This window comes from Capra hircus, chromosome 13, assembly GCF_001704415.2.
Source record: "Capra hircus breed San Clemente chromosome 13, ASM170441v1, whole genome shotgun sequence".
Taxonomy (NCBI): domain Eukaryota; kingdom Metazoa; phylum Chordata; class Mammalia; order Artiodactyla; family Bovidae; genus Capra; species Capra hircus.
Window position 1 is genome coordinate 43,163,397 of NC_030820.1, and position 16,786 is coordinate 43,180,182.

Below are 16,786 nucleotides of genomic sequence, written 5' to 3' on the forward strand. Positions count from 1 at the left end.
TATTGCAAATCCTTAACTCTATCCATGGCTGGGATATGCCATCTACATAGTCAAATAGACTCTTCTGCATAGGGTGGCTTGAGTAGATTTCTGTAACTTAAAATCAAGAGTTCTACGTAATACATTTGTTTTGTTGATGCTGTTGTTTTGTTTTTGGTTACAGCTTGCTGGATCTTAGTTCCCAGAACAGGAATGAACTCCTTCCCTCAACTTGACTTGCCTCAGCAGTGAAAGCATGGAATCCTAACCACTGGACTGCCAGGACATTCCCATTGCAGTTTTTTTTTTTTTTTTTAAATCTCAGTTTTATTTATTTATTTATTTACTTTACAATATTGTATTGGTTTTGCCATACACTGACATGAATCCGCCATGGGTGTACATGGCAGTTCTTAACGGCTAAGTGCATTCTATAATCCTCATTGTGAAGTCAGGCAACAGTGTAGGCAATGTCTCTCAAGTCCCTCTAAAGGCTGGGAGGTTTAGACCCACCCAAAGGTAGAACCACCAAAGCTGCTCCTCTTGAAAGAGTGAAAGGGGGAACAACTCAGTCTGTGCAAGTGTGAGGCAGAGGCATTGCTCATCACTCTGTACCAAACTGTGTTCATGAAATACCCAAGAGATTCAGAAATCATAATCAGAGCTGTGTGCTAAAAATGCCCATTTATATTTTCCCAAGTTTTTGAGCAAAGCATATGAGATTATTGTTGAACACCTTTCTCTGGGAGGCATGTAACAGAATTAAGGATTCAAGGAAGCTCAGTAAAAAGATGATCAGAAATGATTATTTAGGGGATTCTACTCTAGTGTAATCATCTCTTCAACCTACTAAGAAAATCTTAAGTCAACCATCCATCCAAGTTTATAAGCACTCTGAGGCGAGAAAAAAAAATACATATGATTGAATACAAAAGCAGATTGCTAACCTTCAGAGACACAGGAGAATGAATAATATAGAGATCAACATAGTCCAGTTGAAGATTTTTCAGTGACTTTTCCAAGGCTGGTCGGACCAACTCTGGTCGAAGGGAAGTGCACCAAAGCTGCAGAGGTTAAAAAAGGGAAGTTGTGTGAAATGAACACTGTAGCTAATTTTGTCTGTCTCATTTCACTCAATAATTAGACATTTTCTATTGGATAGAAATGGGTGTCCACTAAAAAAAATGCCCATTTTCTTCTAGAGTTCAATTTTAAGTCTAACCTACCCATGTAAACTTTATTATTTGAATTTATCATCATTCCACTATTCACAAAAAAATGAAATGAATCAAGATATAAATAACGTTATCAAAAGTTACCAAGCCCATCATCAGAATTGTGTTTGAAAGAGTGTCAGAGGACAAACAGTCTAATTTGATCAAACAGTCAATTTTCTCAGATTAATTAGCATTACATTACCTAGGGGACCAAGCAGAAGCAGAAGATATTAAAAAGAGGTGGCAAGAATACACAGAAAACCTGTACAAAAAAGATCTTTAATCACCAAGGTAATCACAATGGTGTGATCACTCACCTATAGCCAGACATCCTGAAATGTGAAGTCAAGGGGCCTTAGAAAGTATCATAACAAACAAAGCTAGTGGAAGTGATGGAATTCCAGTTGAGCTATTTCAAATCCTGAAAGATGATGCTGTGAAAGTGCTGCACTCAATATGCCAGCAAATCTGGAAAACTCAGCAGTGGCCACAGGACAGGAAAAGATCAGTTTTCATTCCAATCCCAAAGAAAGGCAATGCCAAAGAATGCTTAAAGTACTGCACAATTGCACTCATCTCACATGCTAGTAAAGCAATGCTCAAAATTCTCCAAGCCAGGCTTCAGCAATACTTGAAACATGAACTTCCTGATCTTCAAGCTGATTTTAGAAAAGGCAGAGGAACCAGAGATCAAATTGCCAACATCCCCTAGATCATTGAAAAAAGGAAGAAAGTTCCAGAAAAACATCTATTTCTGATTTATTGACTATGCCAAAGCCTTTGACAGTGTGGATCACAATAAAATGTGGTAAATTCTGAGAGAGATGGGAATACCAGACCACCGGACCTGCCTCTTGAGAAACCTATATGCAGGTCAGGATGCAACAGGTAGAACTGGACATGGAACAACAGACTGGTTCCAAATAGGAAAAGGAGTACGTCAAGGCTGTATATTGTCACCCTGCTTATTTAAGTTATATGCAGAGTACATCATGAGAAATGCTGGACTGGAAGAAGCACAAACTGGAATCAAGATTGCCAGGTGAAATATCAATAACCTCAGATACGCAGATGACATCACTCTATGGCAGAAAGTGAAGAGGAACTAAAAAGCCTCTTGATGAAAGTGAAAGAGGAGAGTGAAAAAGTTGGCTTAAGGCTCAACATTCAGAAAACGAAGATCATGGCATCCAGTCCCATCACTTCATGGGAAATAGATGGGGAAACAGTGGAATCAGAGTCAGCCTTTATTTTTATTTTGGCTCCAAAGTCACTGCAGATGGTGATTGCAGCCATGAAATTACAGGATGCTTACTCCTTGGAAGGAAAGTTATGACCAACCTAGATAGCATATTCAAAAGCAGAGACATTACTTTGCCAACAAAGGTCCATCTAGTCAAGGCTATGGTTTTTCCAGTGGTCATGTATGGATGTGAGAGTTGGACTGTGAACAAAGCTGAGCGCTGAAGAATTGATGCTTTTGAACTGTGGTGTTGGAGAAGACTCTTGAGAGTCCCTTGGACTGCAAGGAGATCCAACCAGTCCATTCTAAAGGAGATCAGTCCTAGGTGTTCTTTGGAAGGACTGATGCTAAAGCTGAAACTCCAATCCTTTGGCCACCTCATGCAAAGAGTTGACTCATTGGAAAAGACTCTGATGCTGGGGGGTATTGGGGGCAGGAAGAGAAGGGGATGACAGAGGATGAGATGGATAGATGGCATCACTGACTCGATGGACATGAGCCTGAGTAAACTCCAGGAGTTGGTGATGGACAGGGAGGCTTGGAGTGCTGCAATTCATGGCATTGCAAAGAGTCGGACATGACTGAGCGACTGAACTGAACTGAACTGAACTGAACCTATGGGAAGATGCTTTGAACATATTAATATGTGCAGAACATAATTCTGCACACTTTGGCTAGATCTTGTATAATATACAAAGTGAAGCCCTAATGCCCTCTTATTGATAGAGCTGAGATCTGAGATTCAGAATGTGAAGAAATTTGAGAAAGTCTCCCAGATGATAAGAAAACTATAATCTAATCATACTTCTTTCTGTTTGATTCATTCAGTTCAGTTTAGTTTAGTTCAGTCGCTCAGTCGTGTCCGACTCTTTGCAACCCCATGAACTGCAGCACACCAGGCCTCCCTGTTCATCACCAACTCCTGAGTTCACTCAAACTCAGTCCATTGAGTCAGTGAAGCCATCCATCCATCTCATCCTCTGTGGTTCCCTTCTCCTCCTTCCCCCAATTCCTCCCAGCATCACAGTCTTTTCCAGTGAGCCAACTCTTCACATTAGGTTGCCAAAGGATTGGAATTTCAGCTTTAGTATCCGTCCTTCCAAAGAAAACCTGTGGCGGATTCATATCGATGTATGGCAAAACAAATACGATATTGTAAAGTAATTAGCCTCCAATTAAAATAAACACATTTATATTTTAAAAAATTTAAAATAACTCTAGTGGTAATAGTTTTCATAAAATTCAGGTTCACTAGGATATGAAACAATTTGTAACTTTAAGATTCGCTATTAAAACTAGTAAAAAGTTATTCTAAATTAAATCAATGAAAGACAACAACAACAACAACAAAAGAACACCCAGGACTGATCTGATTCAGAATGGACTGGTTGATCTCCCTGCAGTCCAAGGGAGTCTCAAGAGTCTTCTCCAAAACCACAGTTCAAAAGCATCAATTCTCAGCGCTAAGCTTGCTTCACAGTCCAACTCTCACATCCATACACGACCACTGGAAAAACCATAGCCTTGCCTAGATGGATCTTTGTTGGCAAAGTAATGTCTCTGCTTTTGAATATGCTATCAAGGTTGGTCATAACTTTCCTTCCAAGGAGTAAGCATCTTGTAATTTCATGGCTGCAATCACCATCTGCAGTGATTTTGGAGCCCCCAAAAATAAAGTCTGACACTGTTTACACTGTTTCTCCATTTCCCATGAAGTGATGGGATCAGATGCCATGATCTTCGTTTTCTGAATGTTGAGACTTAAGCCAACTTTTTCACTCTCCTCTTTCACTTTCATCAAGAGGCTTTTTAGTTCCTCTTCACTTTCTGCCTTAAGGGTGGTGTCATCTGCATATCTGAGGTTATTGATATTTCACCTGGCAATCTTGATTCCAGCTTGTGCTTCTTCCAGTCTAGCATTTCTCAAGATGTACTCTGCATGTAAGTTAAACAAGCAGGGTGACAATATACAGCCTTGATGTACTCCTTTTCCTATTTGGAACCAGTCTGTTGTTCCATGTCCAGTTCTACCTGTTGCTTCCTGACCTGCATATAGGTTTCTCAAGAGGCAGGTCCGGTGGTCTGGTATTCCCATCTTTTTCGGAATTGTCTACATTTTATTGTGATCCACACAGTCAAATGCTTTGGCATAGTCAATAAAACAGAAATAGCTGTTTTTCTGGAACTCTCTTGCTTTTTCTATGATCCAGTGGATGTTGGCAATTTGATCTCTGGTTCCTCTGTCTTTTCTACATCCAGCTTGAACAACTAGAAGTTCACATTTCACATATTGCTGAAGCCTGGCTTGGAGAATTCTGAGCATTACTTTACTAGTGTGTGAGATGAGTGCAATTGTGCAGTAGTTTGAGCATTCTTTGGCATTGCCTTTCTTTGGGATTGGCATGAAAACTGACCTTTTCCAGTCCTGTGGCCACTGCTGAGTTTTCCAGATTTGCTGGCATAATGAGTGCAGCACTTTCATAGCATCATCTTTCAGGATTTGAAATAGCTCAACTGGAATTCCATCACTTACACTAGCTTTGTTCATAGTGATGCTTTCTAAGGCCCATTGACTTCACATTCCAGGATGTCTGGCTCTAGGTGAGTGATCACACCATCGTGACTATCTTGGTGATTAAAGATCTTTTTTGCACATGTTTTCTGTGTATTCTTGCCACCTCTTTTTTTTTTGTTTGTTTGTTTTTCTTTCTTTCTTTCTTTCTTTTTTTTTTTTTACTTTATTTTACTTTACAATAGTGTATTGGTTTTGCCATACATTGACATGAATCCACCACGGGTGTATACAAGCTCCCAATCCTGAATCCCTCTCCCATTTCCCACCCCATATCATCTCTCTGGATCATCCCCATGCACCAGCCCCAAGCACCCTGTATCCTGTATCAAACATAGACTGGCACTTCGTTTCTTACATGATAGTATACATGTTTCAATGCCATTCTCCTAAATCATCCCACCCTCTCCCTCTCCCTCAGAGTTCAAAAGTCCGTTCTATACATCTGTGTCTCTTTTGCTGTCTCGCATACAGGGTCATCATTACCATCTTTCTAAATTCCGTATATGTGTCACTATACTGTATTGGTGTTTTTCTTTCTGGCTTACTTCACTCTGTATAATCGGCTCCAGTTTCATCCATCTCATTAGAACTGATTCAAATGTATTCTTTTAAATGCCTGAGTAATACTCCATTTTGTATATGTACCACAGCTGCCTTATCCATTCATCTGCTGATGGACATCGAGGTTGTTTCCATGTCCTGGCTATTATAAACAGTGCTGCAGTGAACATTGGGGTACATGTGTCTCTTTCAATTCTGGTTTCCTTGGTGTGTATGCCCAGCAGTGGGATTGCTGGGTCATAAGGCAGTTCTGTTTTACAGTTTTTAAGGAATCTCCACACTGTTCTCCAAAGTGGCTGTACTAGTTTGCATTCTCACCAACAGTGTAAGAGGGTTCCCTTTTCTCCACATCCGCTCCAGCATGTATTGCTTGTAGACTTTTGGATCACAGCCATTCTGACTGGTGTGACATGGTACCTCATTGCGGTCTTGATTTGCACTTCTCTGATAATGAGTGATGTTGAGCATCTTTTCACGTGTTTGTTAGCCATCCATATGTCTTCATTGGAGAAATGCCTATTTGGTTCTTTGGCCCATTTTTGATTTGGTCTTTTATTTTTCTGGAGTTGAGCTGCATAAGTTGCTTGTATATTTTTGAGATTAGTTGTTTGTCAGCTGCTTCATTTGCTATTGTTTTCTCCCATTCAGAAGGCTGCCTTTTCACCTTGCTTATAGTTTCCTTTGTTGTGCAGAAGCTTTTAATTTTAATTAGATCCCATTTGTTTATTTTTGCTTTTATTTCCAGTATTCTGGGAGGTGGATCATAGAGGATCCTGCTGTGATTTATGTCGGAGAGTGTTTTGCCTATTTTATCCTCTAGGAGTTTTATAGTTTCTGGTCTTACGTTTAGATCTTTAATCCATTTTGAGTTTATTTTTGTGTGTGGTGTTAGAAAGTGATCTAGTTTCATTCTTTTACAAGTGGTTGACCAGTTTTCCCAGCACCACTTGTTAAAGAGATTGTCTTTTCTCCATTGTATATTCTTGCCTCCTTTGTAGAAGATAAGGTGTCCATAGGTGTGTGGATTTATCTCTGGGCTTTCTATTTTGTTCCATTGATCTATATGTCTGTCTTTGTGCCAGTACCATACTGTCTTGATGACTGTGGCTTTGTAGTAGAGCCTGAAGTCAGGCAGGTTGATTCCTCCAGTTCCATTCTTCTTTCTCAAGATTGCTTTGGCTATTAGAGGTTGTTTGTATTTCCATACAAATCTTGAAATTATTTGTTCTAGTTCTGTGAAAAATACCTCAGTTAGCTTGGTAGGGATTGCATTGAATCTATAGATTGCTTTGGGTAATATACTCATTTTCACTATATTGATTCTTCCAATCCATGAACATGGTATATTTCTCCATCTATTAGAGTCCTCTTTGATTTCTTTCATCAGTGTTTTATGTTTTCGATATATAGGTCTTTAGTTTCTTTAGGTAGGTATATTCCTAAGTATTTTATTCTTTTTGTTGCAATGGTGAATGGAATTGTTTCCTTAATTTCTTTTTCTACTTTCTCATTATTAGTGTACAGGAATGCAAGGGATTTCTGAGTGTTGATTTTATATCCTGCAACTTTACTATATTCATTGATTAGCTCTAGTAATTTTCTGGTGGAGTCTTTAGGATTTTCTATGTAGAGGATCATGTCATCTGCAAACAGTGAGACTTTTCCAATTTGGATTCCGTTTATTTCTTTTTCTGCTCTGATTGCTGTGGCCAAAACTTCCAGAACTATGTTGAATAGTAGCAGTGAAAGTGGGCACCCTTGTCTTATTCCTGACTTTAGGGGAAATGCTTTCAGTTTTTCACTGTTGAGGATAACATTTGCTGTGGGTTTGTCATATACAGCTTTTATTATGTTGAGGTATGTTCCTTCTATTCCTGCTTTCTGAAGAGTTTTTATCATAAATGGATGTTGAATTCTGTCAAAGGCCTTCTCTGCATCTATTGAGATAATCATATGGCTTTTATTTTTCAATTTGTTAATGTGGTGAATTACATTGATTGATTTGTGGATATTGAAGAATCCTTGCATCCCTGGGATAAAGCCCACTTGGTCATGGTGTATGATCTTTTTAATGTGTTGTTGGATTCTGATTGCTAGAATTTTGTTGAGAATTTTTGCATCTATGTTCATCAGTGATATTGGCCTGTAGTTTTCTTTTTTTGGTGTGGCGTCTTTGTCGGGTTTTGGTATTAGGGTGATGGTTGCCTCATAGAAAATGAGTTTGGAAGTTTACCTTCCTCTGCAATTTTCTGGAAGAGTTTGAGTAGGATAGATGTTAGCTCTTCTTGAAATTTTTGGTAGAATTCAGCTGTGAAGCCGTCTGGACCTGGGCTTTTGTTTGCTGGAAGATTTCTGATTACAGTTTCAATTTCCATGCTTGTGATGGGTCTGTTAAGATTTTCTATTTCTTCCTGGTTCAGTTTTGGAAAGTTGTACTTCTCTAAGAATTTGTCCATTTCTTCCACGTTGTCCATTTTATTGGCATATAATTGCTGATAGTAGTCTCTTATGATCCTTTGTATTTCTGTGTTGTCTGTTGTGATCTCTCCATTTTCATTTCTAATTTTATTGATTTGATTTTTCTCTCTTTGTTTCTTTATGAGTCTAGCTAATGGTTTGTCAATTTTATTTATCCTTTCAAAGAACCAGATTTTGGCTTTGTTGATTTTTGCTATGATCTCTTTTGTTTCTTTTACATTTATTTCTGCCCTAATTTTTAAGATTTCTTTCCTTCTACTTACTCCGGGGTTCTCCATTTCTTCCTTTTCTAGTTGCTTTAGGTGTAGAGTTAGGTTATTTATTTGACTTTTTTCTTGTTTCTTGAGGTATGCCTGTATTGCTATGAACTTTCCTCTTAGCCCTGCTTTTATAGTGTCCCACAGGTTTTGGGTTGTTGTGTCTTCATTTTCATTCATTTCTATGCATAATTTATTTCTTTTTTTATTTCTTCTGTGATTTGTTGCTTATTCAGAAGCATATTGTTCAGCCTCCATATGTTGGGATTTTTAATAGTTTTTCTCCTGTAATTGAGATCTAATCTTAGTGCATTATGGTCAGAAAAGATGCTTGGAATGATTTCTATTTTTTTGAATTTATCAAGGTTAGATTTATGGCCCAGGATGTGATCTATCCTGGAAAAGGTTCTGTGAGCACTTGAGAGAAAGGTGAAATTCATTGTTTTGGGGTGAAATGTCCTATAGATATCAATTAGGTCTAACTGGTCTATTGTATCATTTAAAGTTTGCGTTTCTTTGTTAATTTTCTGTTTAGTTGATCTGTCCATAGGTGTGAGTGGGGTATTAAAGTCTCCCACTATTATTGTGTTATTGTTAATTTCCCCTTTCATGCTTGTTAGCATTTGTCTTACATATTGCAGTGCTCCTATGTTGGGTGCATATATATTTATACTTGTTGTATCTTCTTCTTGGATTGATCCTTTGATTATTATGTAGTGGCCTTCTTTGTCTCTTTTCATAGCCTTTGTTTTAAAGTCTATTTTATCAGAGATGAGTATTGCTACTCCTGCTTTCTTTTGGTCTCTGTTTGTGTGGAATATCTTTTTCCCTGCCTCCTCTTAATATCTTCTGCTTCTGTTAGGTCCTCACCATTTCTGTCCTTTATTGAGCCCGTCTTTGCATGAAATGTTCCCATAGTATCTTTGATTTGCTTGAAGAGATCTCTAGTCTTTCCCATTCTGTTGTTTTCCTCTATTTCTTTGCATTGATTGCTGATGAAGTCTTTCTTATCTCTCCTTGCTATTCTTTGGAACCCTGCATTCAGATGCTTATATCTTTCCTTTTCTCCTTTGCTTTTCACTTCTCTTCTTTTCACAGTTATTTGTAAGGCCTCCCCAGATAGCCATTTTGCTTTTTTGCATTTCTTTTCCATGGGGATGGTCTTGATCCCTGTCTCCTGTACAATGTCACAAACTTCCATCCATAGGTCATCAGGCATGCTATCTATCAGATCTAGTCCCTTAAATCTATTTCTCACTCCTACTGTATAATCATAAGAGATTAGATTTAGGTTATACCTGAATGGTCTAGTGGTTTCCCCTACTTTCTTCAGTTTAAGTCTGAATTTGGGCAATAAGGAGTTCATGATCTGAGCCACAGTCATCTCCCGGTCTTGTTTTTGCTAACTGTATAGAGTTTCTCCCTTTTTGGCTGCAAAGAATATAATCAATCCGATTTCAGTTTTGACCATCTGGTGATGTTCATATGTACAGTCTTTTCTTGTGTTGTTGGAAGAGGATGTTTGCTATGACCAGTGCATTCTCTCGGCAAAACTCTATTATCCTTTGCCCTGCTTCATTCTGTACTCCAAGGCCAAATTTGCCCGTTACCCCATATGTTTCTTGACTTCCTGGTTTTGCATTCCTGTCTCCTATTATGAAAAGGACATCTGTTTTGGGTGCTAGTCTAAAAGGTCTTGTAGATCTTCATAGAATCGTTCAGCTTCAGCTTCTTCAATGTTACTGGTCGGGGCATAGGCTTGGATTACCATGATATTGAATGGTTTGCCTTGGAAATGAACAGAGATCATTCTGTCATTTTTGAGACTGCATCCAAGTACTGCATTTCGGACTCTTTTGTTGACCATGATGGCTACTCCATTTTTTCTAAAGGATTCCTGCCCACAGTAGTAGATTTAATGGTCATCTGAGTTAAGTTCACCCATTCCAGTGAATGGGTTTGATTCATTAGCCCATACTAAATCACACTGCTCTATTAGGTTTTGAGAAGTAAAGTGACTTTAAATTTAAAATTTGAACACAGCAATGATGAAATTGTTATAATCACTCTCTTTTTTGGGAGGGGGGAGAGAAGAGGATACTAGATTTAAGATGTAAATATGTGCAAAAAAGTTTTATCAACAGACAACATTCACCTAACTCCCGATCCTATTTCCTAATTGTCACCTTCACAAATCACTTGCACATATGTGCACACACACACCACATACAGCACCTTTGAAGTGTAGAATACATCTTCTCTCTTCACAGTGCCATCTGCAATCTTGCTTCGAATGGCCTGGCCAACCTGCTCCTCATTTTGATACAAATGAGCACTGTCAACATGGCGGAACCCAACCTCTATAGCCAATTTGGTGGCCTCCAGGGCTTCACTCTTAGGAACCTACATGAGTAACAAAGGTAGAAGCTGAATATCCACATGATTAAGAGATTGCTAACACACGAGACTGATCATCCCAAGAACCAACTTTTCTTCATGCATTTGGTTCATTCTGCAAGTGTGTGGTGATGAACCCATGACAGTTTTCCTGAATGTTCCTAGTCAGTGATTAAATGAACACCCAGGAACCTTTCAATCCCAGGTGACCAGTGGCTGATCACAGGCATCAGAGGACCCAAGCCCACCTCCAGGTTCAGTGATTTGCTGATACAATCCAAAGAACTCAAAATAAAGTTGTAGTCATGTATACAAATTATACTGTGAGATGTCCGGGGCAAAATCAACCAAAGTATGAGGGCATGGTAAAAGCATCAAAGGGCTTCACTTGTGGCTCATCTGGTAAAGATCCACCTGCAATGCGGGAGACCTGGCTTCTATCCCTAGGTTGGGAAGATCTCCTGGAGAAGGGGAATGCTACATACTCCAGTATTCTGGCCTAGAGAAATCCATGGACTGTACAGTCAATGGGGTCACAGAGTCAAACACAACTGAGAGACTGTCACTTCAATTCATTTGAAAAGCATCAAGAAACCAGGTGAAAGCTTTTGAGACCTCTGTCTACAGGTGAAGCCACACTGACTACATCTAAAACTATCTATTCAAGGTGTAAAAAGTGATGTTCTCATATAACTATCCATTGTAAATGATTACCACAATTAAGCTACCAGAAGATCCATAACCTCACATAGGTTACTTTTGTGTGTGGTGAGAACATTTAAGATTTATTAACTATAGTCACCAAGCTGTACATCAGGTCTTGAGCCTTATGTATCTTATAACTGAAGGTCTGTAGCTTTGATAAACATCTTTCCATTCTTCAGAGCCTCGTCCTCAGTTTCTGAGCACTATGTCTCTACTCTGCTTCTATGAGTCAATTTTTTTAGGTTCCACGTATAAAAAGATCATGAAATATTTGTTCTCTATGCCTGCCTTATTTAATTTAATGTTCTCCTGGTTCATCTGTGTGGTTGCAAATGGTGAGATTAACTTTCCTTTTAAGGCTGACTTTTTCCAGCGGTCATGTATGAATGTGAGAGTTGGACTGTGAAGAAGGCTGAGCAAGAAAGAATTGATGCTTTTGAACTGTGGTGTTGGAGAAGGTTCTTGAGAGTCCCTTGGACTGCAAGGAGACAACCAGTCCATTCTGAAGATCAGCCCTGGGATTTCTTTGAAGGGAATGATGCTAAAGCTGAAACTCCAGTACTTTGGACACCTCATGCGAAGAACTGACTCATTGGAAAAGATTCTGATGCTGGGAGGGATTGGGGGCAGGAGTAGAAGAGGACGACAGAGGATGAGATGGCTGAATGGCATCACTGACTCTATGGACGTGAGTCTGATTGAACTCCGGAATTTGGTGATGGACAGGGAGGTCTAGCGTGCTGCAGTTCATGGGGTACAAAGAGTCGGATATGACTGAGAAACTGAACTGAACTGAGCTGAACTGAACATTGCATTTATGTTTCTGTAATTCAGAATCTTTTATTTTCAAGGAAGTAGATGTTTGGTCTAACTTTCCTCCGTTGGGTCTCAGTCCTGGTTTTCCTGAAGATCACTTGCCTTGTGGGATGTATTAAGGAATGAATAAATGAGTTTCAGTAATAACCTGGACCATTCCCTCTCCTCATCACACTTTGCGCTACAAGTAAACAAGCCCTGTCTTCTGCTGCAAAATGTCTCTGAATATTATCTTCTGTTTTATAAATCAGAAAAGTGAGACTCAAAGTTTCAGGACCAGTCCCTTGTCACAACTACCTACTCTAAAGACAAGATGGACAGCAAACTTTCTGGCATCAGGTCTAGAGACGTGTCCACTAGTACCTCTTATGCCTGAGTATTGCAGACTATAATAAAAAGAAGCTGAAAATTCCAAGAATTCAAAGTTGGGTGTAAGAGAGTAGCTTATCCCTTCAAATGATACTAAAGCTTCCATTAGGAGAAGTTTCCAAGCAGAAACAGAAGTACAAGGCAAAACACAGTTAGTGTGTCTTGCCTGGCACAGAGCAGGCACCCCACAGTAGAAAAGCAATTCTTCCCATTAGTTTTCAGTCACCTCATCTTCAGGAAATTTTTCCTCAAATACTTCTCTGGGTCATGTCTTTTTGGAAAGAGGAAAGAGTTCTGGAATTAATGAAATATACAGAGAAACCATTGCAATCTCCCTCAAAGCAAAGCAGCTGACAGTCAGTGTTCTTGACAGCTGAGTCTCACCTCTTTTGATAAGCTGGAAACTGGAGGGGAACCCAGAGTAATCTGCAGGTGAGCACAGCCTCAGACCCTAATGCAGAGTGGAGACTGGATGTTCTCTCCCAGTTAGTGAAACCATGTGATCCTCCCAGGGTCACACAAGAGCTCAGTGCTTAGCAACCCAAGTCCCCTTATACTCATGTCACATCCACTACTATTTATATTATATCTCAACCCCAAACCACTACTCTTACCTCCTCAGGTGCATAGGTTCCAAATCCTAGGACAGGAATGAAGTGGCCATCATTAAGCTTCACCCTCTGGCTTTCGGGATCCATTGCTTGTTGCTCTTCTGAGTAAGCAGACTCTGATTTTTTCTTCTGCCTTCAGAGGTTGTAAATAACAGGAAGTTAACATGCCAGCTGCACTGTCCAGTGTTAGCTGATACGTTGTAGGAGGAGGAGCATGATTAAACCAGTACATTTGGAGGTAGAAGAAGACTGAAGTCAGTTAACTCGTTTGATTTTTTTTTATCAGTATAACCTTAAGTATCATATAATGATGAGATGGGCTAACAATTATTGACCATATGTTGCATGGAAACTTCCACATAACAATCATTTCATTTTTCTGATTATGAAGCCCAATCTTGATCCAACATCAGCTGAAATAGTATTAACACCCACACATATATAAATCACACAATTTAAAAGTGTTTAATATTAATAAGCATGTTTCAAAATGTAATCCCTTAATAAAGAATCAAAACATCAAATAAAAAGAAATTTGCCTTTTTGTATTTCCCAACAGCAAATTATTTTTCTTTACAGACCTGAGAAGGGTGAAACCCTGGAAAGGATACTAAAGGCAGGCATTTCAGCAAAGTGCTTAGTGATGTGTGCTGTGCTTAGTTGCTCACTCGTCTCTGACTGTTTGCCACCCCATGGACTGTAGTTTGCTAGGCTCCTCTGTCCATGGGATTCTCCAGGCAAGAATACCGGAGTGGGTTGCCATTCCCTTCTCCAGAGGATCTTCCTGACCCAGGGATCAAACAAGAGTCTCTGCATTGTAGGCAGATTTTCTACTGTCTGAGTTATAAGGAAGTCCCCTGCAGGGAAAGCTATGTATATATGTATATATATACATATACGATGCCAGGGACAAAGGATTAAGGGTGGAGAAATAGACAAGACCATATATTAATAAAACCCTGAGTAGAACTGGTATGTGGTTTTGGGGATAGTAAGGCATTCAAAAACAGTCACAAATTCAGGAGAATCAGAAAGCTACCCAATGGGCCGGGCAAGATGTTGACTCAGGAATGAACTGAGTTGCCCTTAATTTTCCTGTTTGGCTGATCCCAGGAGTAGGAGCATGGGAAACCAACTAGCTAAGTCTAGTCAGGACAAGGAATAAGTCTGCCAAGAGCAAGTATTTGCCTCGTGTTTCAAATAGCCAATATGAACACACACAGACACACAAGAACATTCACACCTGACACAGAAGAAAGGAGGGAAAGGAGGGAACGAGGGAGGAAGAAAAACAGAAAGGGAGGAAGAAATAAAGAAAGAAAGAGTGGAAACCATGGTCCAGGAAAGGAAGAAAATAAACCGGCACCAGCTCTTTCTGCACAATCAGAGGAGCCACACTTAGTGCACAGTGAGTGTCACAGACTGTCCTGGGGAGGAGCTCCAGGTGGGCAAGAGGACAGGATGCTGAGCTCAGCTCCTGCAGGAGCTGAGGAACAGGGGCTTGGAGGTCCTCCCTGGAGAGACCCGCGCACACCACGCACTGGGCACTGCAGCCCTGGGATGACCCCAGGAGGTCACGGCCCCGCAGCCACTGTGAACCCAGGGGGACCCACAGCAGGCGTGAGAACCTGACTCCTCTCCTGAGACACGCACCCACTCCTGCTCCTGGAACAGACTGAGGGGGCAGCCAGATGCTACCCAGGACTCAGCCAGTTTACTGGGCAGCCTGTGTGCCCCCTGGCCCACAGATGCCCCCTCATTGTCTCTGGATCCAGGTCACTCCCCCTGGGGCGAGGGCTGCCCATGCTGGGCAGAGTGGGCAGTGGGGTTGGAGGGTGTACAGAGCCAGCTCAGACCAGCAGGATGTTTGGATGGGGCAGGGTGGCCGTCAGAGAGGGGCCAGAGGAACAGGGTCTGAGGCTCTGACGGTGTGCCAGGGCTGCACCACAGGCACGGCCACCCGCACCAGGGGCTGCTCCAGCATGCCCCCCTCCAGCTCTGCTACCCTCTGGGGCAAAGGTGCCAGAGTAGGGGAGAGGGGTGCACACTTACAAGGTGGAACCAAGTTAAGCCCAACAGTTAGGGCTTCTGCTTCAGCGCCTTGGGACATGCCTGGTCCAGTAGGGTGTGGACAGCCACAGAGCATAAGAAAAGCCTCTGCTCACACTTGGCTCTGGATCTAGCCTCCCTTTCTACTTCCCACCATACTGCCAGCTGCCAGTACACCCTGGGGAAGGCATGACCTTGGCCCACTCTGCTCCAACTCTGTCCCAAAGCCTCCAAGCACACAGACTGCACAGGGACATGTCCACGCAAGAACACCCCTGCAAGACTGGTACAGGTAACTTCTTCACCTAATTTCATACAGTTGGAGGAAGTTAGCCAAATTGAGAAGACAGAGAAATTTGTTTCAAGTTAAAGAATAAGAAAAAAAAAAAGTCCTGCAAAAATAGCTAATAAGACAGATAACTCAACAAAATAATGTACCATATTTCAAAGAATTGGTAATAAGAATTCTAACTTCACAAGGGAAAAATAGATGAACACAATGAGAGTATTAAGAAGTATAACTAGAAAATATTAAAAACAATAACCAGTCAGAACTGAAGAATATGATAACTCAAAGGGAAAAACACACTAGGAAGAAATAATAGCAGGCTAGGTGATACAGAATTCAGAAGTAATCTGAAAGATACCACTATTGAAATCATGCAATAAAAACAGCAAAAAGAAAAGCAAATTTTAAAGAAGAGAATAGTTTAATGGGAGGGAGGCTCCAATGGGAGGGGACCTATGTATACATGGCTGATTCATTTTGTTGTACAGCAGAAACTAACACAACATTGTAAAGCAATTATCCTTTAATTAAAAAAAAAAGAACTGTCTAAAGGACCACTGGGACAACATCAGGTATACTAATATCCACATTCTAGGAGTCCCAGAAGGAAGAGAGAGAGAAAGGGGCAGAAAAGACATTTGATGAAATTCTGACCCCAAATAACCAGAACCCAAAGAAGGGAAAAATTATCCAGATGCAGGAATCACAGAGAGTCTCAAACAACATAAAACCAAAGCTGCGCACACCAAGATGTATCACAGTCAAAACGGTAAATGTTACAGATAGAGAATTCTCAAGGCAGCAAGAGAAAAACATGTCACAGACAAGGAAAAGCCCATTAGATTATTGGTTGATTTTCCTGCAGAAACTATGTAGGCAGAAGACTATTCCATGATCTTTCTGAAATACCAAAAGGAAAAAAATGCAAGATAACCTACAAGATTATCATTCAGAATTGAAGGAGACCTAAAAAATCTTCTCAGACAAGCAAAAACTAAAATAATTTATCAATAATAAAATAATCAGAAAAGAAATGTTAAAGGATCTTCTCTAAGTGGAAAAAAAGATGCCACCAAGAAGTAAGAGTTTATAGGAAAGGAAGAATATGACATCAAGAACACAAAATGTGCGAGAGGAGAGTAAAAAACGCAAATCTTTTAAAATGTGTTTGAACTTAAATAGTTATCAAATCAAAATGAGGACATATAGCTTGAATTTAACATATATGGACCCCACAGGA

At 40.2% G+C, this 16,786-nt stretch overlaps 1 protein-coding gene across 4 annotated transcripts in view; it reads right to left on the reverse strand.

The window, feature by feature from the left end:
• Positions 1-13,344, reverse strand: part of LOC102187782 (prostaglandin F synthase 1) — a 30,651-nt gene extending 17,307 nt beyond the window's left edge. For 3 of the 4 annotated variants that reach the window (XM_005688136.3, XM_018057325.1, XM_005688135.3), the window contains exons 1-3: positions 13,212-13,344; positions 10,546-10,713; positions 927-1,043 (exon numbers count right to left, since the gene is read on the reverse strand). In XM_005688136.3, coding sequence (XP_005688193.1) covers positions 927-1,043; positions 10,546-10,713; positions 13,212-13,295 — 369 coding nt within the window. In that variant the 5' untranslated portion in view covers positions 13,296-13,344. The remainder of the gene's footprint in view (positions 1-926; positions 1,044-10,545; positions 10,714-13,211) is intronic. The other variant, XM_005688137.3, reaches the window with a different exon arrangement.